This window comes from Cydia fagiglandana, chromosome 2 (assembly GCF_963556715.1).
Source record: "Cydia fagiglandana chromosome 2, ilCydFagi1.1, whole genome shotgun sequence".
NCBI lineage: Eukaryota > Metazoa > Arthropoda > Insecta > Lepidoptera > Tortricidae > Cydia > Cydia fagiglandana.
The window spans coordinates 4,810,554-4,837,513 of NC_085933.1; the positions used below are offsets into that span (position 1 = coordinate 4,810,554).

Below are 26,960 nucleotides of genomic sequence, written 5' to 3' on the forward strand. Positions count from 1 at the left end.
AACCAATAGAGCCCCAGGTTTCATAACATTGTCGTGTTGCAGTCAAAATGTCCAACCTGAAACCAAACGAAAAACCCAATAATGGAAAATGACCCCAATAAAAAAGAATCGAAGGGTAAACGGCTACTAAAAAAAGCGCTCCGACGTAAAACCAGCAACAACAGCCAGGGCTCCGGCCAGGAACATGCCCCCCCGGGGCGGGCGAAGAGCTTCGACAAGAGGGGGCAGGCGCTAGACGTGAACAACAGCGCGCCGCTGCCCGCCGCCGCCGCCGCCGCCGCCGCCGCCGCCGACAGCGCGCAGCCGCAGCCCGAGCGCGCGCCCGCCGACCACCGCGCCGCCAAGATGGTCGACATCCAGGAGAGCCGCAACGAGATCTTCGCCGCCGACGCCCACGCCCAGCCCGACGATAAAACACTCAAACTTGACACGCCCCGGTCCCCCCAACCGGAAACTAGCAAAAAGACTCTAAAACGGGTGTGTTAGTTTGATGACGATTTAAATTCTAGCTTAGGACTGTCCTCGTGACGTAATCGTTCGATTCCGTGCCGTACTGAAGTTATTCGCACCGTGTAGGGCGCTTACGCGTGTTTTTAAAGTGTCGCTATATTTAAAAGATGTAGAGCGTAATCGACAGTTCCGTCTAATCGATGAGTTTACCCTTGACGTCAATGACTGAAGTTCGATCTCGCTCGTTGTCGATCGACATTAATTGCAAAGAATTCGTTAAAGCGGATGCAAGGAACAGATGTTCCTCGTATGATGTAGTTTCAATTTCGGCCGACCTGAGCGGATGTTTACTAAGATTTACTATGAAAACGATTGCTAAATAAGTTACGAAGCATAATTTATAAGTTTTGTCATTACATTTTTCAGAAATTGGAAGAGGAGAGTGGAGCGGGCACGAGCGGCGCCAGCACGACGTCCGACACGGACGCGGACGACAAGGACCCCAGCAAGGACAAGAAAAAGAAGAACAGATGCGCGGTCTGCCGCAAGAAGGTTGGACTTACAGGTAAATATCATATTCACTCTACACAAAGTTTGATTATAAAAGATGCAGGTTTTCTCTAATAGTATCGTCCGTAGCATTTTGCGTATGCAGCGATAGCAACAACGTGCGAAATGAGCGGTTAAAACTTCGTAAGAGCAGTTGTCCACGTCCGATTTGTGATAAGAAAATCTGTGTTATCGCACGTGGCGATGACGTGCGGTGCGCTGTACTGACTCAGTCGCGCCGTCGGCAATTCTCTCACCTTCCATCGTTCCGGTCGCTGTGAAATTGCTTGTACGTCATACGAAAACTATTATTGTGTTTGCCGCTTCAAACCGTGAAATATTTCAACCAACACATACACTTTCGGACATAATTGTAGCAATTAGGTATTAGCCGAACGTATGTATAAATGCTCGTTAGAACATTTAAGGAAACTAAATAACCTGCACTCAAAGTAAATTAATAAAAAAAAGATTTGAAACGCCGCTCTGGAATAGTTGTTTCTATCCCTGTGAAGTTGGATTGTCCCCTTTGTATGAAGTTGCTGTCCCCTTTTTACGACGGCGACGACCACTTAAACATGATGAACATCGAGTAACCCATAAAAAGATATCTCTAGAAACACCGCAACTTCATAGAGTTTGGGTTCGTTAGATGTAGATAACTTACTATAAGTAGTCTGCGGAATTGCGGATTAAACCGTGAAATAAAAATAAAATAAAAACATTTTTGACTGAAATTTTGAAGTAACAGTTGCAGTATATAAGGTTTTGTGTAGATTGCTGCAACATTGTAAAATTTGTAATCGTATGAGGTGGAGATAGTAGATAATCTGTGTCGTTTAGGTTACCGTGTCATGGCCGGCAATTTTGATGGACAGAACACATTTACTGTAATTTTATTGTCATCGGGGCATTCAAATAATATTTAGTCTTTTTCGGGATCTTCCTTAATTTGATTATCATCTACATATTATTCTTAATACTTGACTTCTCTCATTTAACTCCATTTTCCTTTAATCGCAATGTAATCGCAGGGTATTGGCAGGATCTAATAATTCATGTAACTTCTATTTAGTGGGGCATTAGCTTAAAGACGTGTAGTTTACGAAAAGATTGTGCCCCAAGTTTGACAACAAAAAATATTGCTGTAAGTTGTGTGGTAACAAAAAATACTTAGTTATTGACAATATATTTTTGTTTGTATTGTTATAAAGGGTTTGCATTTATATATTATTCTAATTTATTCCATTCCTTACTGACCGTGCACGTTAGACCGAGGTCCGTCATCGGTATCGTCTTGGGTCGTCCCATTCGTTTTTCGTCAAGTTATTAAATTAGTCCTATACATTGAAAGCCACCGACGATTGTGACGAATGTAGAATGAGTGACGAAAGCAGAATAGGACTAATTTAAGAACTTGACGAAAAACGAATGGGACGACCCAAGACGATACCCCGTCATCTTGTGGCCTAAATCGGTAACTTGGCAGTTACACTTTGCGCCAATAAACAAGGGGCTCCTGTGCTGCCCCCTACAGTTTACGCACGTTCCCTATAGAAGCTTCTCCGGGGCATAAAACTGTTGCCGGGGTCATGTTGTGCCCGGTCAGGTTATTCTCTAAGAATGAAGCTCGATACTGAGTGTGAGTGTGCGTGTGTGTTGCAGGGTTCGAGTGCCGCTGCGGCGGGCTGTTCTGCGCCGTGCACCGGTACAGCGACAAGCACGAGTGCTCGTTCGACTACCGGGAGCTGGGCGCGCAGGAGATCCGGCGCAACAACCCGGTGGTCGTGTCGCAGAAGATACACAAGATATGAGCCCCGTCGAGCCCCGACCATCCCGTCTATACTTTACTCTAAATAAATTGTCGATCGAGTTTGTGTCTCTCATTTACGTATGTAGATTGACTCGGCGCCGACCGCGCCGCCTAGTATTTAGTTTACCGGATTCTTCGACAGAGTTTACCTTTTGACGGTTTTCGGACAGAATTTATCGTAAATGGCAATTTTTAACGATAAATAGGACGCGCAGACTCGATCCATCTAAATTTAGATTTATTTGTGGCGAGAGTTTTACTTTTAAATTTTTATTAAAAGTTGTAGATAAAGTTCATTTGGGTAGGATTTCAGGATTAATTTCGAGATACGAGTAGCGTTTTGAATATTGTCCATTCACCTCCATTGTAAATATTAGATATAATTAATTATAGAAACAAATCCTATATATTGTAAAAAAATTAAAACTCCAAAAAAAGCTACATTGTTATGATTCCGACGGAGAGCATAACGTGCTTAACATTTACGAAGTAACAATTGTTAGCTGCTCAGCGAGCGGCGGGAGTCGCTCTCGTGTATATTGTACAGAAGTTAGCGATACTACACAACGACCGGCGGCACCGGTGTGCGCCGCGCGGTACACGGCGATACTGCACAACGACCGGCCGCGCACGCCCGCGAGCCGGAACGTCTCGAGTGTTAGTACTGGCATTTTGATTTGGGAAGTCGTCGCTTTCTTATTTGTCTAACATTGGCGTAAGTGACTAGTGTTTAGCGAGATTGTGGTGTGTATCGGATAAGGCGAGCGTGCGCCGCGGCCGGCCTCGTCGGTCGCGCGACCGGTCGTGCGACTAGTCGGGCGTCGCGACCGCCGCAGCCGTGCGACCGGTCGCGCGTCAGTCGGGGCGATGCCGGCCCTCCCCCGCACTGCTCTTTGTGTGAAAATTTTAAGTAAGCATATACATATTATAAGTAGTCGACACTTTATATTATAGTAGGAAAGAATTATTTAGCTTTTTTTCTTTTTAATCACAATATTATTCAAAATTGTATGTTTTATTATGTAACTTGTTCATTTAGTGGTGATGTTGGATCAATAATACTTACGTATCTATTGTTTCGGTCGTTTGTCCACGGTAGACTTACTAATTGGTTGGACTTAATTATTTAATGACTTTTGTTGTATATTTTGTTAGGTCATTGATTAATTTGGTCTTTTTGCTTGAACATAATCAGATAAAAAGATGATGTTAATAATGAATGATTTTTTTCTTCTAACTTGCTGTTTTAATTTAGTTATTCTTCTATTAAAGTCATTAAATTTTCAGGAACATGATACGTTGTTGTTTTCTTTGAATCTACCCCGATACAACAACTATATTCACAATTTTTCTGACAATGTACCTGGTGAGCATCAAATACAGTTGAAGGGGTTAAATAGTAATCGCAGACCTGCGTCTTAATGTGGACTGAGTATTAATATTAAATTGCAATTCAGTTGGCCACTTCGGCCGTCATTACATCTTGATGCTGGCTGTACGGACATCTGTGGTGAAAGTTATAAGTTGCCTCGGTCGGCGAAAAATGGGTCCTGTGACACTTAACCTTTTGGCCGCCGGACCTAGTCCGCAAAGACGCTCACTCACACGCCAGAGCAAATTTTAAGTAAACAACTAATAAAAAGTTTAGGGATTGCAAATAGTGATATCGATATTTACAATATTTAATAAAAATCTTTTTAATTTAGCTTTGTTCTTATCCTGTTTTAATTTCATTCCAAATTGCCAAAATTAAACATATGTTTTACACCCGAAAATGTTTAAAATATAGGGATTTAACATAAAAAACAACCACTAAACAATGTCGATTCAAGACGTGATATCGCCGCACTAGGCTGTACGAGAAGCCTTTTATACAAGACAACGGCGCCCATGGACTGCCCGCAGTGCAGACCGACAAGGACTGTTTCCGCGCGGATCAATTAATAATAGTCTCTAGGTCAACGGCGTAAGCGCTTGTCGGTACGTAAACTTTATTGGCGTAACGTTAAAGCTGCGCATCATGTGTCGATAAAGTCAATATACCGGAACTGTTTTAGTGAAAATTACACGTGGGTTGAATTTTTTATGAGTGAAGATATTATTCCGGAATTAGAATCTATCATTATAATTTCAGTTTGGTTTACATTAATCTATAGGTAAACTCTTATCAAAAAAACGTTCAACGACTTGTTATAAAAAAATTACACATTAACTTCAATGTTATAACAATAAAAGTAAAGTCTGATAAACAGGTATGTCCCTGTACCACATTTGTGCGAAGCGGTCGCTGCGGTGTATCCCTTCCCACTAAGCTATAAAATAACATCAATTATTTTTTTTATTTATCTCTTCTGCAATTAAATAGTCCACAATCTACAATGGCAAATTTACTTGTCTGACTCTACTTTATAGAGCTAAAGAAGCTACCTGAACTTTAAATATAGTTATGCCTATCTGACTCTCGTTCTACGTATTCTAGTAAGTAGTTACCTACTATTCGTTGAAAAAAATTGGCGATTAACAAGTGTTCAAATACTTAGATAAAAACATATTTCTGACTTTATATTTACTTTAAAAATTCCCATATCGAGTTAACATTCCCATCCCTAGCTGTCTTTTATACAAGACAACGGCGACGAGGAACATGAAAAATGTTGAAAATTGGAGCAATTTTTTTAAATGCCTTATTATAAAAGAAGGGATTTATATAGCGGCTTAAAAAGCAAATAAATGAAAAAACAAAGACTTTAAATATGAACACGAGTGTAAATGAAATTGCAATTGTTATTATTTTCACATTAACTCAGTGGTTGAATTTGTGTCTTGTATACAAGACGACGGCGCCAGCGTATCGTTCTATCGTTGTCTTCTATACCGGACAACGGCGGTCAAAGGGTGAACAGTTCTTGAATATATGCTAGCTCCCTTTACCGCTCACGTAGCCATATGTGTCCGTTATAATGTTCAACTCTATTGACAATTATTAAAGTTCAAATTTAATACCTAAATCATGGGATGCAGTAAGGGGTTAAAGGTGGTTCCACCTATCCAATTTCTCTCTCCAATGTGTATTTGCGTCTCAAATTTTGTGTAGTGAGAGAGTGAGACGCATTGCACATTGGAGCAAGATATTGGACAGGTGATAACACCCTATGGTTGATGCAATCCATTTGTAAACTTAATTGCAAAGATAAACCAGTGGTCACTCAACTTACTGTTAGAGAGAGAGGCGCAGGATCATATGACCGTAGTTATGCAGAAAACGACCAACTCAATTTTTTTATCAATGCAGAAAGCGACCAACGCTACTGAGTTAGGGTGCAAGTCACTTTGACAAAAATAAAAAGTTGGTCGCTTTCTACAGAACTACGGTCATATAATTATCATCGTTTTATTGTTAATTTATTTATTTTATTTCATTCCATTTCTATAACTTTTTCCGTACTAAACTTTTGGGATCACTTCGGTTTTGCAAATTATTTAGAATAAGTACCTACATTTCAACCATTGAGCCGAGTCATCAACCAGTTGTTTTCAAAGAGCTGAATTTGAATACGCCAAGTCGTATCCAAGTCATACGTTGAGTGATTTTCTATCGGCCTAGGCGACTAATAGCTGGCTGCGACACATACGTGACGTCATCAATGGCGTCATGCATTTTTGTTCAGCGGGCTGCTATCCATGTTATTCAATGAGTAAACTTGCCACCAGAGGCTGCTCAAGTGCTCATATACTAGAGGGTCGTTGCGCTAGTATTCGTCCAGCTCTAGTTTTCGTCTACTTTTGAATATAATTAATATAAACTATGGAATGGACTTATTGCAATCTTTAATGTCTTAACAGTGTATCTATCTACTTACATAAAAACTCAAGTAGCAAATTAATAAAAATGAAATATATTATTTACTAATTCCGTGCAAACGTCTTCGTAGCGCTACTCTCGTAGCCGATCCCAGTGTTTTCCCGCTTTGTAGAGGAAAGCGACTACGAACAAAGAACGTGTTCCCGGCACTTAATATGTCAATGGCTTTCGTATTCTTAAATAAGAATAAAAAGAGTTGGAACTAAGATAAGTTTGCAGTTTGCACCGATTTGATAGCACACATTGTAAATTATAATTGGGAAACAGCAATACAAAAAAACGTACAAATAAATGATATTTATTAACGGAGATCACAGATATAATTGACATACTTAAATACCTATTTTTGTACAATTCACATTGCAATGTTTTGGATTTCCATCGGAGAATAATTAAGCATAATGTACATAAATAGTAGTACATATGTAGTTAGTTCTTTTAATAGAAATAATTATGTAAGTTAATATAAATAGATAATATTCCATAAAAAATATTTATTCATAATAGATTGGATAGTCATCGCCATGTCCAGCATTAAAATCTTATCTTATAGTAATTAAGTATGTATTCTTCTTCCTCATTTTGCCTCGGCTCATGGGAGCCTGGGGTCCGCTTGACAAGTAAATAAATTAAGTATGTATTATTGTACGTTATTATGGCACATTTGTTTTACGTAGGTACAGTCAGCAGCAGAACTGGCCAGCTGTCCAAAATAACCAGGTGTTTTTATATATTTCCCCGTTGGCTCAATCCATTATACCCGCTGACTGTATGTGCCAACTACCTACTACATATTGCTGTGCAAGAAGTTCATACTAACTAAAACTACACTATTTACTTAGTAACTATTACCTATGTATAACGTAAGTAAGATTACAGTGGTTTACGGCTTTTTTATGGATTAAAACAAGAAACAAATAAGTTTCTGTCATTTTGTAGTAATATTCACTGATTTATTGTCCATATATTAGTCTATAGCGAATTTCTAATCTAGCGGAACAATCTGCTTTTCCGCAAGTCCAAGCGGCTTGGTATAACACTGCTTTTTATACCATTGGCATTAGAAAGTAGGTAATAGGTACCTTACCTACCAATGTCAATTTTTTTAAGGTTTCGCTTTGAGGCACAAGATTTAGCCTTTAATTGTAAATACGTAGTCTTCAGTGGCGTAGCGTGAACTAATCTAGCCGTGGGCGAAGTTGCATCTGCGAGGCTCTTTTTTTTCAATGTGCCTGACCGAAGGAGCCTCGCGCGAGGCCTCTTCGGCCGCGAGGCCGTGGGCGACGGCCCACTTCGCCTACGCCTAGCTTTTTTTTTCGATGTGGCGCGCGTACAGCTCTTGTGAGCAAGGACCCCGCATAGGATACGGACGAGCCTTGCTCATATGCATATCTGTCGCCAGTTTTCCCTTAGTCGCCTTATACGACACCCACGGGACGAGATGGGGTGGTGCTATGCCTACGCCTAGCTACGCCACAGGGAGGGAAACATTACACACAACACACAGGTGTTCAGGTGTACCTACACCTACCTAGGTATAACTACTTCGAGGCCAATATAATTCTTGGCTAATTTAGGTTAACAACCTATTACGATATCCTATGAAATACATTATTGTACACTCAATTTTATTCTTAAATAGTTATTCCACCACAGCCACATTTCGCAGTTAAAATCGACCAATGTTTTTTTACGGATTGGGGGGTTATAATTGTCTCTAAATTTTAGAACTGAAACTCCTTCGTCTAAAAGCGGACTCCGGATGCAATAGCTTCGGACGCAAGATGAGACAAATCGTCTTAGTTCAAATTAAATGCAATTCTTAAAACTAATGTTGGTTGGTCAAATAACGGGGTACCTATACTTATTCTTCAAAACTACGCTTTACACACTCAGTCGCGTTTTTCACTAAAACGTAAACGTTCGTCACGGAGTCCTTTGAGGTTGGTGTCGATGTTGGCGGTTACAAGTCGAGGCCGGTGACCTGCTTGATCCAGGGGCGCGCCGCGGCCACGCGCGAGAACACCACCAGCTTGCCGGGGCTGCACTCGTTGGCGTCGTCCTGCACCCACGATGCCACGCCCAGCAAGCGATTGTTCTTCGTGCTGACCAAGCCACTGCCGCTGTCACCCTGCGAGTGAAAATTGTAAATTTTTTTGATGTTAAATTATTACTCCCAAGTCATTTACATTATTTTTAATGTATGTTACGTTTTTGAAGTAAGTATAGCTACATTTTTTTTAGCGGTTGACTCGGTAAGTTCTTAGTCCTCGGTGGAGGAGGATGAATTCATTTAGGTAATCAATTTTACTAAGCCTAAAAACAAGAGTTGACTTTTGATTAGCCGAGCTCTTTTGCTTCCATCGAAGAGTAAACCAGTTATTGTACGAGCAGGTCTACCTAGCCTCCGGGCCGTTTTGGCCCCGTAGACAATTGGTCTAATTGTAACTATAGGTATAATCCGGCTCTGGTATTTAAGAAAAATCTTGCCAATGAATCATCTTAGTACATATATAGATATAAACCCAGCTTTTGTCAGAATTATTTAGGTAGGGTAAGTTTGAAGTGGAACTTACGTTGCAAGCCGAGTCGCGCGTCTCAGTGCGGCCCACTGCGCACAGCATGTCTTCTTTGCTGTACTGAGGGAGGGTGGCACACCGCTCGTCGCTCTCCGTCCGCAACTTCATCCCGTGCATGTGCCGCTGCATCACGCCCTGGACAATGAATTACACATTTTAGGAGTGGAAAGTAAAATCCGCGTCCGTCTACCGGCTTGAAGACTAGACAGTTGCGGCCATATATGGCGTGCCTTGGCTTGAGTGCGACTGTATTTTATTTATTTATTTTTATTTAATATATTTATTTCGGATAACAAGATCCATACATTTTAATAGTTACATTACATATCATCAAGAGAGGGGTGCTAGAATCAACCGAAATGTAATAGCACTGGGCTATACATAACAGTGGACTTTGAACTTTTCGAGCTTTGGAATTTGCGGTAGCCCAGCATGAAAACATTAGGCAATCACGGGGCTTAGAGGCCCTTAAATAAGGCTGCAAGTAGCCAAAAGGAACAGGTTGTGGTTATCTGGTTAGAAATTCTGTCATCAAACTGTGGTTTTTTTATGATAGGTATAAGAGGCATACGAGCAGACAAATAGTCTGATGCTGAATGATAAATGACTTGTTGAAAGTGGACTTGTTGACGGTGTACTAGATAAACAAACATGTTTTAGCGTATGACATACCCCACAGTTAGACTTACCCCGTGATGGGTTGCACCGAAACCGGCGTAGTCGACGGCCAGCGCCTCCGGGATATCTTTCCCGTCGTCCAGCGGCACGGCCGCGATGTTCACGCCGTCCAGCTCCAGCGGCGACTCCAGCTCCACCAGCATGAAGTCCCAGCGAGCGTGCACCTGCAATCACAACGAAACCATTCTGTGAAGACACTTGTTATTACAAATGCACCTTTTAATAAAAGTAACCAACTTTACAAAACATTTTAAAATCTCATAATTTCTAATCTTCATTTGTGGTTCCTGTTGCTTACTGAGAGAAAATGCACGTGTTAATAATAAAATACCTAATACTTAATAAAAAATAAGTAATTGAAGAGTAATCTCGGTCCAGTTGAGAACCTAGTTGTTCTTACGCTGCGTTTAGGTAGTTTACGCTCATTAGTAGTCACTGAAAGTACTAGAGCTGACTTATCGTCAGTGCCAGTTGCCGGCTTGATCAAGGCCTGATGCCCAATTCGCGTGTAGTAGAGCTGGACGGCGAACACCTGAGCACGCCACAGAGGCTGTCGCTAGAAGTGTCCGTGCCGACCAGGGCGTGGCGCCTTCAACACCGTATCGTACTGACACTTGCCTGCTTGATGCCGAACTCGCGCGTGTTGACCCAGTAGGGCCCGACGGCGAACAGCGGGTGCAGGTACAGCTTCTTCACCTCAAGGCGCACGCCGCTGCCGTCGCCCGTGTTGCCCGTGCCGGCCAGCACGTTGCGCCCCGGCGTGAACAGCGTGCTGCGGCGCAGAAGGGAACTAGATTTAAGTATTAGAGCGTTTGTTTAAAAATGCACATCTATTCCTTAATGCATGCTTAGGGAGGGATGATTTTATGGTGATTGTCAGGTTTTCCTTGTTAACAAGCTTCCGAGAAATTAGGTAAAATATGTATTTTCCGTTCATATTTTTAAAATAAGTAGGTACAAGAAGGTAGTTAAGTATACGTAACTACTTAATTAAACAGACACAGAAAACTTGTTATCGATGTAATAAAAATGAACTTTATAGATAATTTTGCATGCATGGGTAAGTTGATGTACATTTTTAAAAGGTCTTAAATATAACATTGTAGAATCCTATGCTTATTAAATGGCTCACTATAGCTTAAACTTTTAATGTTAGTGGTCGGTAACTAATTGGTTATTAACAAAGACATTCCTCGCTACACATCCTCGCACGTCGCGCTCAGTGGAAAAGTATCCTTAATACATGATAACGCAATAATTAGATTGAATAGCTAGATGCGCTCGTCATCTTATTGTTTACGACATAAGTAGTGTTAATCACTGGCTCGTTAAATTGCCAATGCCCGGTGCGATCAATGATGATGATTAAAATTTTCCACGCTAACATTTGTTCTGATTACCTTGTAATTACTTATCACTTGTTATGCTGGTATGTACTAAGGTAACGTAGAATGTAGTTCTACATCGTATCGGTAAAAAAACAGTATAGTAAGACAAGTAGTAGCTATGTCCCAGTATTTATTAAGTTATGTATAGATATAGTTAAGTACCTAAGTAATTTAATGTATCTATTGAGCTACAAAAACGAATTAATAGCCAATTGTACTTCAGCAACCTAGTAGTGAGCCAAGCCCGACAATAACTCAAAGCTATTATGTAAGTACAATTTTTAACACAATGCTTCTATAGTAAGTAGACCGTGTTGCGCTTCGATGCACTTAAGAAATACCCAAAATCAGCCGGATATTAAATCTATTGATTTCTAAAATGTATAGAGGTAAGTACTTACTAGCTGTTGCCTATTCACAAGTTCTATCAAATATTAAGTAGTAGTTGATTCTGTAGAGTAACTTTACTGATCTTCAACTCACTAACTTCTTTGGCAAATGTAAAACATTCGTGCCCCGAAATTCCATATTAATTTGATTACAAAATTCAGTATGTGAAAAAATGTGCAATAGCCTTTGGCTTAGTTTCCGCTGTTCTTGTTACGCGAACTTGATATGGAGGTACCATTTAGGCAAGGTTATCCTAGTGATTTTATATATGCATTAATTTTCGATTTCCAAAATATCTATCCATCTGAATCATCTGATACACACATAGGTACGTACTTATTATTGCCTACTCATACAGGCTGATATCTGAACTGTCATTGGTAGAGTAGGTATATTATTCCCTTGACGGCAACATTGACCCTGTGACCCTTTTATCTGCACGTCTCCTGCAAGTTCATCTTAGGTACTGATAACTACTTAAATAAATCTTGCTATTGATTTAGGTACATGTTATTTAAATTTATGTATTTGTGTTAAATTGGATCTTGACTTGTTGGCAAGAATACGAGGCAAGATTAAGATTAAGTCCCTTGGTAATTATCTTTAAAACAACCGTTATCGGGAGAAATAGGCAGGGTGCCTACGTAAGTTATAAGCTAAGTAATTAAATACCCATATACTTAACGCGTAGTAAACTTCATAACTAGTAAACTTGTGATAAAGACATCCTCACCTCAGTATTTCGCTGTTACCTCTTATTATGTAGGTAGGTACATATATTGTTCGTGATGCAATTCATAATTAATGTTTCATAATCTTCTCATAAGGATCCATCGAATACTTCTTCTGATATATCTGAGCATTAGGTAAATGTTCTCGTGCGTGCCGCAGCCTCCACATCCGTTTATATACTATTACGACTATGCTGCAACTAATATGTATGCAATTTGCGAATAATCGATATTTTAGAGCCAATGTCGTTGGTAGGTATACACTCTAGGTATGTTAATTAAGGTTTGGAAGACTGTTCGGTTGGCGTTCTAGTGTAGTTTATCGTGGAAAATACAAGCCAAGGCATAAAAAGTTTTATTAAGCCTATGAAATCTAGGTATTACTTTGCTAGTAAAGATTAATGGATCACTATTGGATCCTTTGGCAGTGAGACATAATATTAAATCCTACCAGTGGCCAGCGGTAAGGATCCAGCTGGAATGGATGATGGTGCCCCCGCAGGCCCCGCCGAATAGCACCGCGTGCGGGTACTGCTGGTGCAGCGGCGCCTCCGCCTGTGGGACTTGGGGCACCTCATTGGTTAATGCTGGAATTAAAAACAATTATGAATCATAATCATTCATATTCAATATGAAATTGCAATGGTCAATGTTTTAACTAGCTACCCGTATAAAATAATAAATAAATAATTCTCGGGTCCTTTACTGAGCCTTTATTTGAAAGAGCAAAATGCTATTTCAACTACAAGATGCACCACACCCACTCACATTAAGCAAAATTGAATTGATATTTACCATAGAGGCATAAAACCATAGCAGTTGATCTATATTAAACCGTGTAAGTACTCAAACGCTGTCTCCAAAAATACCCGGCTTAATGGGTTTCCTTTTTGCTGAGTGTAGGTACCTATGTTAAGTTAAGGATTTAAGAAATGGAAACTGAAAAATACCTGCATAATGCCGTAATATCTGAATAAGCAACTTAGTCAAATCCTTTAAATTGTAACGTTTTAAAAATAAGCAAATGGATCATACTGAGATAAAGATTTTAGGTCATTAATACAAGGTAAACGTACTGGTGCTCGACGCGGTCCCATATGTCATCTTGAAACTTAAGTCATTGTCAATAGAGGTGACAGCAAGGTGTCATCTATTGGGCATTAGAATGTCGAGCACTAACAAGTACGTTTACCTTATTTTCTTCTTCCGAAAGTTGAGGATCGGTAACATAAACCCACGATTCTTGTAACTGCCATAACAATGTCAGGGGTCGTTTTACACCATCCCAAACCTCAGGGAACAAATTGGGTAACTGTTGCTCTTGCGTGCCTTTATCTCTGTATGATCCAAATACTCTCGAATTTGCCACTGAAGTAAAGTAGTACGAATAAAATCGACATGTTTTAGGTAAATGTGCAACAGGAGTGCAGAGATGCAAGATTAATCAATTTAATCATACTTACTCTTTACTTACTCGTAAAATTGCACGACATGATTTGGTCTCCCCAATTAACTTGGTTGGTTTCAACAGCAAATTAAATCTTAGGAATTGTATGCAATTATTGTTCCTACACGCGGCGTCTATTTTAGACACATGTATACATAAATGTGTGAATATAATATTACATGTGTCTAATAAGATACAGTATGTATAGTAGTTGCATAAAACCCAAGCGGGATAATTTATTAATGATGAAGTGACGCAACACGATGTGGTGATGTTGTGATTGTGGCGTTACGTTCCCAGGGTATATTCCCGTGTAGTAAATTCAAATTGTAATGCGAAAGGGCCCTGGATTATCCCCAGCCTACTTTCCCATCACACAGTCCGATCGCTTATACTGCTCCAGAAGTATAATATAGACTATATAGCCCAAGTCAGGTTAAACAAAAGGTCTCACGGTATTTTATTAATTATATACCTAATGCGTACACATACGTGAATTGTTTAAGTATTTATATTTAACTTTAATGCAAAATAAGTAAAAAAATCTATGATTAGACAACGGGCTATGGATATCAATAATACGCAAGGTTCTGGGTTACCTGACTTAGCTTAATTTGTCGGTTAATTTTAGAGTAGGTACCTATACTACGTAACTATATAATTCCCATAGTCCAGATTTTAAACGTCACAACAAGCCACACTAAGCCAAAACAATGCACTTTATTAATTATATACAAGTCCTTATATACACAAAGACTATGAATAGATTGTTAAGTAGATATTAATAGATTGCCCAGGAATCGTTATAAAAAGTGACGGAGTAAAATTATTCTATAGAAAGGCTGCACTAGACAAATATTTATATTTAGTAGGCAAACAATAAAATATATAGTTAAAGGCAGTAGCAGACAACTCAAACGAAGAACTCCCTCTGCAAATCTTACCACTCAAAATGCAAACATTCTTTTCCATTCTGGAGATAAGTTCGAAAAATTCTGAAAATAAAATATTGGCCTCTGAATCTACTACAAGAGTTCCGTCTCCGCTTATTATAACTACCTATTAGTCCCGACAAGGTTTAACGTAAATAGATATATCATACAAAACACCTATGATTTCTACGACCGTAACTTGTAACTTATATCTGGTACTCGTCTGTCATAGTCTGGACTGTCATAAACACATTTAGCAAGCATGTGTGTAACACGCTGAACTCACACGATGATGCAAAAAAACCAAGGTTCATTAAAACAAAGTAGCGTGTTAATCTTAGCATAACTTGCACGCTACTTATTTGGGAAAATAGGGTTATACATTATCGTAGGTTGTATTTTGTCTTATTCTGTTGACTGTTCCCGAAATTTAAGAATTTTGGTAACATAACAAAGACACACAATTTAGAACTTATCAGGATCATGGTTTTGGCTGATGCAATAGGCAGAAATTAGGTTCCAGTTAACTTTAACAGAAAGGACAATTTTGGTATTTCATCTTCAGTCGTTAGTTTAGTTTAGAGTGAGATTTAAAATGGACCTTCGAGTAGGTATAATGTGAAAAAACCTTCGGCCTGGTGGTAATGTGACTTCACCTGCCCATCGCTTCACGATCCATAAAAAATATCGCTTAAGTTAGCCTATCTCAGTGAATTATAGTCGCCAAAATTATTGACAACTGTGTTAAAAACTACATAAACATTAAAATGCACTTATAAAAAATCAGACCGTAGTACTTCATAATGAAGCAGAAATAATAGTTTTTCTAATAGCAGGTTAATTGCCGGTGTAGGTAGCAGTGGCGACATCAGGTGAATTCGTTTTGTCTTATCGGAGCAAAACAACGTTTTTCCCCATGGCCTTCTGACAGGTAAATAAATACCTACTACCTACGTAAGTAACCTACCTTGTTGTTTCCGTATAAAATACTACTCCGTCGCTCAAATAATAGCTACTGCCCAGATTTTCATGTTATTTATTTATTTTAATTTTATTAGGTCCCATATACTATACGTGAATACTAACTGCTAAAAATATTAAAGTGAATCTCTACATAGAAAGTTAAAAAAAAACTGTGACCTGTCAGTCCTGTCACACAATTTACGGACGCACGGACTTGGACATGATTAAACTAAGTATGTAAAAAGATATGGCTGGTTTGGCTAGTAACATTATTATGCACAACCTTATGAAGATTATTTTTATTTAAATATGCATACCTGATTAACACATATTTTAATTAAAACAATATATCAGAAAGTGAATATAAATACAAGGTTTATATACCGTATATAATATACGTGTGTTAATTGTGTATAAGACGGATAAGACCTCAACTTAAGAGTGCGTGATTACGGATAGTTACGGAGTACCTAATGAAGGTGAAAATTTGCTTGTTTACATTTTTCTACATTAGCTACAAGTAGAATAGAATTATAATACCAAATTTACAGCATAATTTGAAGCCGAATTAAAAGGGCACACCTACCTACTATATGTACTACCTAGTTGCTTGACTGTGAATGACGCCCAAGTTAACTAGTTTAATAAGTGTTAAATATGCCCACTTCGATGTACGAAGAGAAAGGTAGACGAGGTAGGTAGGTACCTACGATCTGTGATGTCAATGTACGTATAGTTCGTTTTTGTTAGCATTAGAAATAAGGTAAACAATCTTGATGTGTCTTTTAACTGAAAAACACATTTTAAAAATAAGTTACGGCAAATATGTAACAATTATGAATCTAATACGATCATTTATATTCTTCTGCTTTCATAAATGATAGTTACTGATTTTTAATAAGCGTTTTTCGATTAAAAGACATGCCCAAAATCGCTTACCTTCTTCCAAGTTCTTTATAATGCTAAAAAAACGAACTATAGGTAAGTAATAAGCAGTATATTTACGTTGTAATGTGTAGGTAGCTATTTAGCTAAATACTTGTTTGTTTATTCTGTTAAGGATGTAGGTGCTGTAAATTGTATTGCATTGCATCTCACGGAAGCGACTTAATTAAATTAAACTGGGCTTTAATAACAAGTGCCAATATGTTCTGATTTATGATATCTAATGTATACAGGCGATGTAATTAAATTAATATATTATTCTTACTTTTTATTAAACACTTTAATAGGGCGATTGTTGACCAAGATCGTGTTCTTTTAGTTATTTATCAGTTTATTATCTTTGGTGATAAATGGTTTGTCATAACATATTTACGGTTTACTGATAATAATGGCTTCGTTTGCACTTGTCACTTATTTGGAATAAATGGGAATACTTGGAAGTTTCTGCTAAACGTTGACGGGAGATCACAAGAATAACAAAACCATACACAACACTATTACCTTCCTATTTATTGACTCACTTCTCACAGATGGAACACACTGCTTACCGACCTTTCCTATATATCAGCTATTAGTATGATTTGAAAACTTGTACCTATTGCTCTGTCTGCTCAATCCTTAATGTTATTCTGATTTGTTTTCACTTTGCATACTAGACTATTACTGTTACAACCCTTCATCACAATGCGATTATTTAGTAGGTTCCTGGCAAGTCGTGATGTTTTTTCACTTCACTTGGTAGTCCAAGGCACTGACACTGATGAGCAGGTAGCACACGATACTCACTGTTGCCTACTCCTGAGGTGGTGAGCGCAGGCTGCGCGTCGGGGCGCGCGCGCGCGGGCGCGGCGGCGGCGAGCGCCAGCAGGCACGCGAGTCGGAGCATGGCGGCGGATTCCCGGCGCGCGGCCGGTTCCACATGTTTTATAGCCGATGCGTCATTCATGCCGGCGCGTACGTCGTCATCAGTGAGCAAAGACTTACTTCTTGGGGTTTAGGGGTCCCCAAACTGATTAGAAAAAATGTGGTTCGTTATGGCAGGCTGGCAAATTAAAAAAGGTGGATCGTCATATCTATAATAGGTATTTAATAATAGTTCGCCCTGAAACGAGAACATCGAGGAGAGGTAATTGTTCTTTTAATTATTAGAATAAACTCCATGTAGGTATATATATATAGGTATAACTAAAGCCACATCGTAATATGTACTTAAATTTATTTGATAAATTAGTTATGACTACATATAACAGTAAAATGTAGTTCATGAATATCTACCACGTACCAAAGTGCTAATTAAGTAATCTAATCTAATTATGTTTGAACTGAACTATTTATTTGTCAACATCGTCCACTTTCACGTGCTCTCGTTTAATCAACGAAACTTTATAGTCGCTAATTGTGATTATGTCGGGAATTCCAATCAAGCGTCGATTAGACGTTGCCGTCGTGTTTACGGACATGGTCGACCTTCCCTTTCGTAGTAAAGTCATATGTTTTTTTGGCTTTTTTGTTGAGAACCGGTACTTGCTTCGTTGTAACTTAGTGGGAATATCAACAAAAGTTTTTGATTTAGTTTTCGTAAAAATTACTCTTATTTTGAAGAAATATCTAGTCATCGATGTAAATCAGCAACTTGAGAGATCTGTTAAAGATGCTTGCAACGTATTTCCTTATGTATTATGCAAATTTTATGCGTTTGCAACATATGTAGGTACCTATCTACTTAGTTCTTGGAATAATGCACATGTATTTTTCTACTAATATAAAATTTTATTGTAACCAATGAATCACAAACAATAGTGTTTTTCTATTCTTTGCACACGTTTATAAATAGGTACTAACCCATCAGTCTCTTTACATTCAAAAGGTTTTATTTTATTACTTGTCTTTGTACATTTAACATTTTACTAAGAACGATAGGCACTAAATAATGATAAAATACATTTAAAACACAAATACATTTATGCATACGTAAATAAAATTATTTTAATATTTGTATTTTAAAACCTTTGGTAGCAAACCACCATAGGTACTACCTATTAGGTAGTAGGTATTCCTTTATACTTTTGGGTGACGGTTTTATTTATATACAGTATGTATCAGAACGAAAGGCCAAGAAAGAGACCCATTCATGTTGAGATCATACTGAGCAACTTTAATTATAAGATAAGACCAACTCCGAAATCGCGAAAAAAAAATTGACTCACCCATAGGAAATTTCAACATGAGACCAGGGGGCCAATTTTTGAATTTCGATCGCTCGATTTCGTCACTCGAAAATCGGTGGAAAATGGCGAAATGCTAATTTTTTAAACACGAGCGATCGAAATTTGGAATCTATTGGTATTGACCACTCGATTTCAATTCTATTAGTATAATTTAAAAGCCTAGTAGTGGAGATATTATTTAACGAAATACACGAAATCGAGTGGTCGAATTTCAAAAATCGGGCCCCAGCAAAATGTATGAAACATCCAATTTTTTTCTGCGTTTTCGGGGTTGGTCCCATATACATAGTAAAAGTTGCTCAGTAAGACCTAAACATTAATTGGTTTCTTTCTTGGCCTTTCGTTCTGATATACATATACTGTATTATTAATAATGTAAATGTGATAAAGTTAAACTTAACCGTAATGAGTATAATTACGCGATGTTACATACATCATACCTCTACTAGAGGTTACAATTCTTATTATGTTTTAGTGGCCCATTAACGTTAATGTAGATTAATGGAATTGTAAGGACGTTGCAGTCTTTGGACTCTTTGGGCTTATCGGTATGTTAAGTATTATAAATATTCTTTGTTGCATCACAATATAGAATATGTTGGTTCCCTGCCCCTGCTTGCATTGAGGACTGGGTATGCAGTGGCAGCTCGACGCCTTGACCTGCAGCCTCTCCGGGCCCGCGCCGTCCATCGGCAGCCCGCTGCTGCTGGAGTTGTGTTCTAAATGCCAGTGACCTGTTTGATCCAGTCCCGCACGGCAGACACGCGCGAGAACACGACGAGCTTGCCAGGGGCGCACTCGCGCGCGTCATCCTGTACCCACGACGCCACGCCCACCAGCCTCCGCGGACCTTCGCCCTCCGTCACCAGGCCACTACCGCTATCACCCTGAAAAGGTCAGTATTAAAATAAAAACATATATCTGACCCACGCTGACTGACGATTGCTGACAGAAAATTGCAAGGTTCTCCGGTAAAACATATGTAGGTATGTACCTACCATACCTGTACGTATACCTTACTCTGTGTTGCTAGAAAGTTTTCCTGAAATATAGACAGAGGGATGGTGGGTACTTACATTGCACGCGGAGTCGAACCTGGGCGGACGGCCCTTGGCGCAAAACATATCTTCAGGGCTGAACTGCTCCATGCTAGCGCAAGCATCGTTGTCTATCGTCTCTAGCTCCATGAGATGCATCTCTTCGCGCATCGTCTCCTAGAATCAAACATCTCTTATTAACTACAATAATTAGCTTCAAGCTCTGAGAGCGTATGGTCGTTACGTATGAGTCTTACTTACAAGTTTTGAGACGATCAATGTCGCACTTTTCACAAAGCTTATATGTAAATTCGGTAAGTAATCATAAGTTATGATTCATAACCCAAACCGAACGGAATAATTCGTTATTTAAAGCATTTATTTCGCCGTTCCACTGTACTGTCACGGTCAATTTCACTACGCTTACGCATATTAATGACGCGTTCAATAATAAGTGGTACTAAAATGATAATGTTTAGTATACTAGTACTTACACTTAATAGGTACCTACTTAATTTTATCAAAAATGTACTTTTTCATGATGAATGAAATGCCATGGCTCCATGGAGGCTCCATATAAGAAAATTAACTGATCGCTGGAGGTGGCAACGTATGGTTTATGTAGTTAAGCTATATATATGTGGGTATGCTTATTCTTGCATAGTTAGATCCACATATTCAAGAGAAGGTGCTTTTGTTTTGTTTATAAGCGTATACAAATTTTCAACAATAAAATCGCTGTTCTAACTGCTAGCGTGCACCTACGCGCTGCCAAGCGGAAGGGTTTCACCAGTTGTAGCAGGCAGGCTCGCCAACTGTGAGGTACCTACTCACGCCATGGCGCGCCGCTCCGTAGCCAGCGTAGGCCACTAGCGTGCCGTGGTGCAGGTAGCCCTCGTCGTCGAGCAGCACGGCCGAGATGTTCACTCCGTCCAGCGGCAGTGGCTTCTCCAGCTCCGGCAGCAGGAAGTCCCAGTGTGCGCCGACCTGACAACTGTGTGGTACTCACGCCATGGCGCGCCGCTCCGTAGCCCGCGTAGGCCACTATTAGCGTGCCGTGGTGCAAATAGCCGTCGTCGTCGAGCAGCACGGCCGAGCTGTTCACTCCGTCCAGCGGCAGTGGCTCCTCCAGCTCCGCCAGCAGGAAGTCCCAGTGTGCGCCGACCTGACAACTGTGAGGTACTCACGCCATGCCGCGCTGCTCCGTAGCCCGCGTAGGCCACTAGCGTGCCGTGGTGCAGATAGCCCTCGTCGTCGAGCAGCACGGCCGAGATGTTCACTCCGTCTAGCGGCAGTGGCTCCTCCAGCTCGGCCAGCAGGAAGTCCCAGTGTGCGCCCACCTGACAACCGAACATGTACCTATTAATTCGTGATTAATCCTTATCTTAGAGGGGTATTAATTTATGTTGCTACATTCGCAGCTTGGAAAAATGTTTTCCTTTGTTTTATTTGCCAAATTTTCATTAGACATAACGTGTTTTTCTGAAAAAATATTTTCTTTTTTTCAAACTTTTTAAAAAGACATCCTGTAACGCCGTTGGGTTAGATTACATTGGTTAAAGTATGTTGATAAACACATAAAACATAAGGTCGCAGTAAAATGTTAAATGGTTAGTATTTTCTGCGTGTACCTAAGGAGCCGGATATAGGTATTATTTGCTGTCATTTGTCGTCCCGAGCGATGTAGATAATTCTGCACTTAGGAAAAACCCTTTTTTGTGTCGAACGTAATATTCTTCGTCGAACTACTTCACAATGGTGTGTTTTTTTCTTTTCTGTTAGCCCATGTATCCAATCATTCGGCCTGGGGGCGTCGTGATGACCTCTCCCAGTATCAGCTGAACTATTTAGGTAGGTACCTAACTTAAATACCAATAAATTCCTAGAGTATTTTCGATCTTTCGCCGCCACAATATTAAAGGGTCTATTATTAAGGAAGTGCATGGACGCCACTTTTTTACTGCTAGTAAATCACAGCAACTTTCATTAAGCCTATGTGCCTATTCCGTGGATGTAATGTTACGATTAAATCGCCGAATAAATCCAGTTCTTTTTATGATGCAAACAAGAAACTCACTCAACTCAACTCAAGAAGTAGAAATTAAAATGACGGAGGCAAGCAGCAGTACGGACCGAAGCCTATAATATAAACGCTTGCAACTCCCGTGGAGAGTGAACTCACATTTCAGCACGTGGATCAACTGCCTGCACCCTGGCCGCTCATCGGAGCGGCCAGGGTGCTCATCATCAAATATATCGATATCTAATGACGACTGTATACTGTGTCCATCTATATTGTAAAGCATCAATGACCGCGCTATAACATTTTCTTATGCAGTTTGCAGTACTATGAAGTGGCAATAAGGCTTGATTGTAGATATTATTGAACTTGGTTCGTTAACCCTTCAAGTGGCGGCCAACCCGTTGATGGTCGGATCGAAAAGCAGTAAACTGGCGGCCCACCACTCACGCGTTGATGTAGGGTTGCCAGATCGAAAGGCGCTATTATCATAGTATAAACATTATAATAATTCAATTGCTATATTCAAATAGCGTATTTACCGCTGATTATAACGATATGTGATTTATACTTTCAAATATAGAAAAGCTTAAATCGGCGATATTGTAAAATTATTTTGAACTCCGCTTACCACCCACCGGGGCCCCGCCACGTGACTGCTTTTGCACAAATCCGTGACGCCACTTGACTACTTTTCGCGTTTTCGCTGGCGCCACTTGAAGGGTTAAAGGGATAAAGCGTACCTGGGTGATGTTGAAGTCCTCAGCTCTCAGCCAATAAGGGCCGACGGTGAAGCGCGGGTGCACCACGAGCCGCTTCACGGATCTCTGCACGCCACTGTCGTCGTCGGTGTGGCCCGTGCCCGCCACCACGTAGTCCGCCCCTGAGAAGATTGTGCTGAAAAAAAATATTTTATTTTATTTTGGAATTGATATTAGGTACTGTCAGCGTCAAAAGTACCGGATCAGACTACGCGTTAAAAGTATTCATGAAAAATGTTTCCAAGACCAAACCATATGGCTCGCACTGTCAAAAAGTTCAAGATCAGATCAGATCAATCTCAATCAGATCTCTCTGTATTGTAGGTATAGCAGAAAACGAATAAATCATTCGTAAGGGATTTGGGGACTGCTGCAAGTTGGACGGTCCTATAATGTTTCATTAAGGACTGAGCAGTGCGCCGCGGTGAGCACCCAGCGCTCGCTGATGACGGTGCCGCCGCACGTGCCGCCGAACAGCACGGCCGACGGGATCCGCCGGTGCACCGCCGTCGCCGTGTCGTTCTTCGGGGGTTTGGGGACAGCTGCAAGTTGGACGGTCCTATAATGTTTCATTAAAGACTGACCAGTGCGCCGCGGTGAGCACCCAGCGCTCGCTGATGACGGTGCCGCCGCACGTGCCGCCGAACAGCACGGCCGACGGGATCCGCCGGTGCACCGCCGTCGCCGTGTCGTTCTTCGGGGGTTTGGGGACAGCTGCAAGTTGGACGGTCCTATAATGTTTCATTAAAGACTGACCAGTGCGCCGCGGTGAGCACCCAGCGCTCGCTGATGACGGTGCCGCCGCACGTGCCGCCGAACAGCACGGCCGACGGGATCCGCCGGTGCACCGCCGTCGCCGTGTCGTTCTTCGGGCGTTTGGGGATAGCTGCAAGTTGGACGGGCATCGACTGTCATATTAAACGAAACTTTATACCATTATTATAATTGATAGTGACAATGCATATATGTACATATCCCTTAGGAGTGCCATACTTGATGTAGCACTTAGGGCCACTTGCGCGTTCCCGGGCTAGCCAAATAACTCTGAGTTAACCGTTTAATATACTATTTTAACTCCGAGTTTAAACGGTTAATTCTTGTTAGTTGGCCTATATGGTGAACAAAAATAGCAGCGTGGAATTTGAGTGACTGCTTATTGCGCCTGGTGTCGTTTGGGAACGTTTACTTTTTGTTAAACCTAGCTAGGTACATTAGTGTTTGCCGTAATCATATTCTAATTCTAGCGTTTCACTAGATTTAATGCGTTTTTTCTTGGAAAAGTAGCAACGCGACGATCTAACATATTCAATAGAGTTTTGCAAGATATTGAGAATGAGTGTGCGTAAGATCTATTATTCGCTCGGCTGGTTATCGATAGAATTTGTCACATTTACAACAATGGAACGCATGCGCAATATGACCGTGGGATTTGGAATACCTATCTGTGACGAGTGGCGAGACTAACTGTTACACTATTTATAATTTACTGCTTGAAAAATCGGTCGTATATGAAGTGAATTGTCAACGTTTCTAATATTTTTGAAGGACACGTATCCATAGTACAAGCTTTGCTTAGTTTTGCTAGGTTGATCTGTGTAATAGTAGAGTGGTTAACGAAGAAATAAGACGTCCCCTAATATTTATTTATTTATATAAGCGATCTTGGAAGTGGCATTATAAATAAATTATTGTACTTAAAATTAGACATGTAAATCAATCAATACACCGTATAAAACAAAGTCCTCCGCCGCGTTTATGTTCGCGATAACCTCAAAAACTAAGGAACGGATTCTTATGCGGTTTTCAATATAGAGTGATTTTTAAGGAAGTTTTAGTAGGTACGTCAGAACACCAACTACGCGTACAATATTATATAATTAATTCCAGCTCAGATGATTAGCGATATGAAAAATATTTTACAGTACATATGGTCCTATTTTCCCGCACTACTGCGTAAAAGTAAAATAGCACTTTTCGTGCGATGTCAAAATTTTTAAGGGTCATATGTACTGTAAAACGTTGTACGATACACGTACGAATAGGTACGCGTACACGTTTCTGTTTTCCGCACTTGTATCGTAAATAACGTAACCACTGGTTGCGCCACTTAAAATTTTGAAACGTAATTATCATTTAAGTACTTATTCAACGAATGTATACATCGCTCATAAAAGGTACAGTCAGCTGCAGAGAAAAGGTACCACCCCTGCATACAAACTTCTATGTAGCGATGGTACCTTTTCTCTGCAGCTGACTTTACGTACCTATATCGCATCTTCAAACCATTGCTACCCGACAAATAGCGAAAATGTGGAATGGATGCATTTTCGGTTGCCAATGGGACGAGCCATTATTTTTTGCGGAGGGTGGTAGGAACTGAATAGCTCGGCAGCCATTAGGTACCTACAGATAACCAGTGCAAAATGGGGGGCCTAGCCAAGATGACAATTATTGATAAATTTATTGCTACACGCCAATCGAATAATGTACGGAAATAGTCACGTGAGTTTTCGTAGCGTCTGTCATCCCGATATTTTTATTTTTTCGTTTAGCGCTAAGGGCCTATATGGTGCTTGGTATCTGCCTAGTGACATTTTCAAAAAGAATTAAATTAGCCATCCATTTTTATCTGTGGTACCACCTGATTATTAGTCATTTACAATCAGCCAGCCTCCTTGGAGGCGTACAATATTCCACCACTCTACCAGTTTTACCAAACCACGGGCATTTTCCATTTTAACAGCAGAAATATTCCTACCAGCTTAATAATCAAATTGTTGGCATTTTAATTGACTGAAAAATATATACACTTGTGGGAACATGATAAGATAATAATGACCTTTAAATAGATCACTCATATAGTCACATTAAACTGGTTAGCGATGCACAATGTTGTGATCCGCTAATGATAGGTAGGTATATACTTGCCGTGAGTAGGTATCAGGCCGGCAAATGATTTTGTGTCATCGTATTTGCTCAACCATTCTGATCCTTCCAAGTGTATGGTCATCATTATTTTATGCAGTCATGTTATTGAAAATGCAATAGCCAATAAGTATAGATATTTAGATACCAGCGCCGCCATAAAAAAATGCTGATATATAATTAAAAATACATATGTACTAATATATAATTAAAATTATACCTTGTTGATCTTATTGACGGTTTTCAGTTAGGTACTTCCGTCCAACTAGAGTCAGTAAGTAATGGTTGTATCGATCTACCTATAGCCTGAGAAGTAGTGTCATAAGGTGCAAATTTTGGTATCGGATGAATTCACTTAGCACAGATGTAGTATACGTAAAGCTAAACCAATCCAGCCCTGTAGCCATCCGCCACCCCCCGGTGGGTAGGCAGGGGGGCATCCAAAGTTACACGCCGCATCCGGCCACACCAGAGCCCCGCGGCCGCGTGTCACTGTAACGTGAGCACTACTTACACACACATGATCTCTACATTTTACTATCGCACTCATCGTCACTCTAACACTTTTTTTCACATCATTAGTATGCAAAATTGTTGATTATCAACCGACTTGTTAAAGGCTCCGTTAATTGTGACAAATGAAACAGTAGGTAAATATGCTATAAACGTGTTACTTATTGGCATCCAAAAATTACAAGAATATCCTTTAAGCTGCTTTTAATCTTGTTTTTCATTTTGCTTCTTTTAAGAACCGTTATACTTATATAATATTGGTTGGTAGTGTGCTTGCAGAGTTACATTTACCTAATATTGGTGGTTATTGATTTAAAGTTACTCACGGTTTTCAGTTACTTCCGGCGGACCGGAGTGGGTGGTGGTTGTGTCGGTCCGGTTCTCCGGCCGCGCCAGGGCGCCGCGGCACAACGCGAGCATCACACACAATCTTACTAACGCATTCATCGTCACACTACCCACTGACTAGACCTGTCTATATCAGTAGAGCCTTTATATAAATTCTTATGATCGTTAGATGCATATTTAATTGCTTGTTATTGGGGAGTATCTATTTGTGATTTAATTGCTTGCGCTTCGGAGTTTTGTTTGTGTACTTGTTTTCTCTTACCTATACAAAACCACATTAGCTTAATTATTTACCGTAATTATAATACAGTATGTATCAGAACGAAAGGCAAAGAAAGAGACGCATTAATGTTTAGGTCATACTGAGCAACTTTTACTATGGGACCAACCCAGAAATCGCA

General features: G+C 40.1%; 4 protein-coding genes across 8 annotated transcripts in view; 1 reads left to right on the plus strand and 3 right to left on the minus strand.

Moving 5' to 3' along the window:
• LOC134674362 (AN1-type zinc finger protein 6) overlaps window positions 1–4,107 on the plus strand; it is a 33,477-nt gene extending 29,370 nt beyond the window's left edge. For 4 of the 5 annotated variants that reach the window (XM_063532431.1, XM_063532455.1, XM_063532448.1 and 1 more), the window contains 2 exons: window positions 877–1,015; window positions 2,665–4,107. In XM_063532431.1, coding sequence (XP_063388501.1) covers window positions 877–1,015; window positions 2,665–2,813 — 288 coding nt within the window. In that variant the 3' untranslated portion in view covers window positions 2,814–4,107. Of the gene's footprint in view, window positions 1–42; window positions 478–876; window positions 1,016–2,664 lie in introns of all 5 variants that reach the window. The other variant, XM_063532422.1, reaches the window with a different exon arrangement.
• A 2,849-nt stretch (window positions 4,108–6,956) lies between these two features.
• On the minus strand, window positions 6,957–17,707 carry LOC134674393 (scolexin B-like). The gene is made up of 6 exons (XM_063532466.1): window positions 17,514–17,707; window positions 12,892–13,027; window positions 10,550–10,703; window positions 9,943–10,095; window positions 9,251–9,388; window positions 6,957–8,805 (listed from the first exon to the last, which is right to left on the minus strand). The coding sequence occupies exons 1-6, from the start codon at window positions 17,671–17,673 to the stop codon at window positions 8,638–8,640; spliced, it is 909 nt and encodes a 302-aa protein (XP_063388536.1). The 5' UTR covers window positions 17,674–17,707; the 3' UTR covers window positions 6,957–8,637.
• A 1,929-nt stretch (window positions 17,708–19,636) lies between these two features.
• Window positions 19,637–23,506, minus strand: LOC134672384 (scolexin B-like; the record flags this gene model as incomplete). The annotated part of the gene is made up of 5 exons (XM_063530249.1): window positions 19,637–19,842; window positions 20,032–20,169; window positions 21,180–21,332; window positions 22,756–22,909; window positions 23,358–23,506. Coding segments are annotated over 5 exons (762 nt in total), but the record flags the coding sequence as incomplete, so codon positions are not given.
• On the minus strand, window positions 23,505–26,685 carry LOC134672387 (scolexin B-like). The gene is made up of 2 exons (XM_063530263.1): window positions 26,538–26,685; window positions 23,505–23,659 (listed from the first exon to the last, which is right to left on the minus strand). The coding sequence occupies exons 1-2, from the start codon at window positions 26,656–26,658 to the stop codon at window positions 23,505–23,507; spliced, it is 276 nt and encodes a 91-aa protein (XP_063386333.1). The 5' UTR covers window positions 26,659–26,685.
• Window positions 26,686–26,960: the final 275 nt, after the last annotated feature.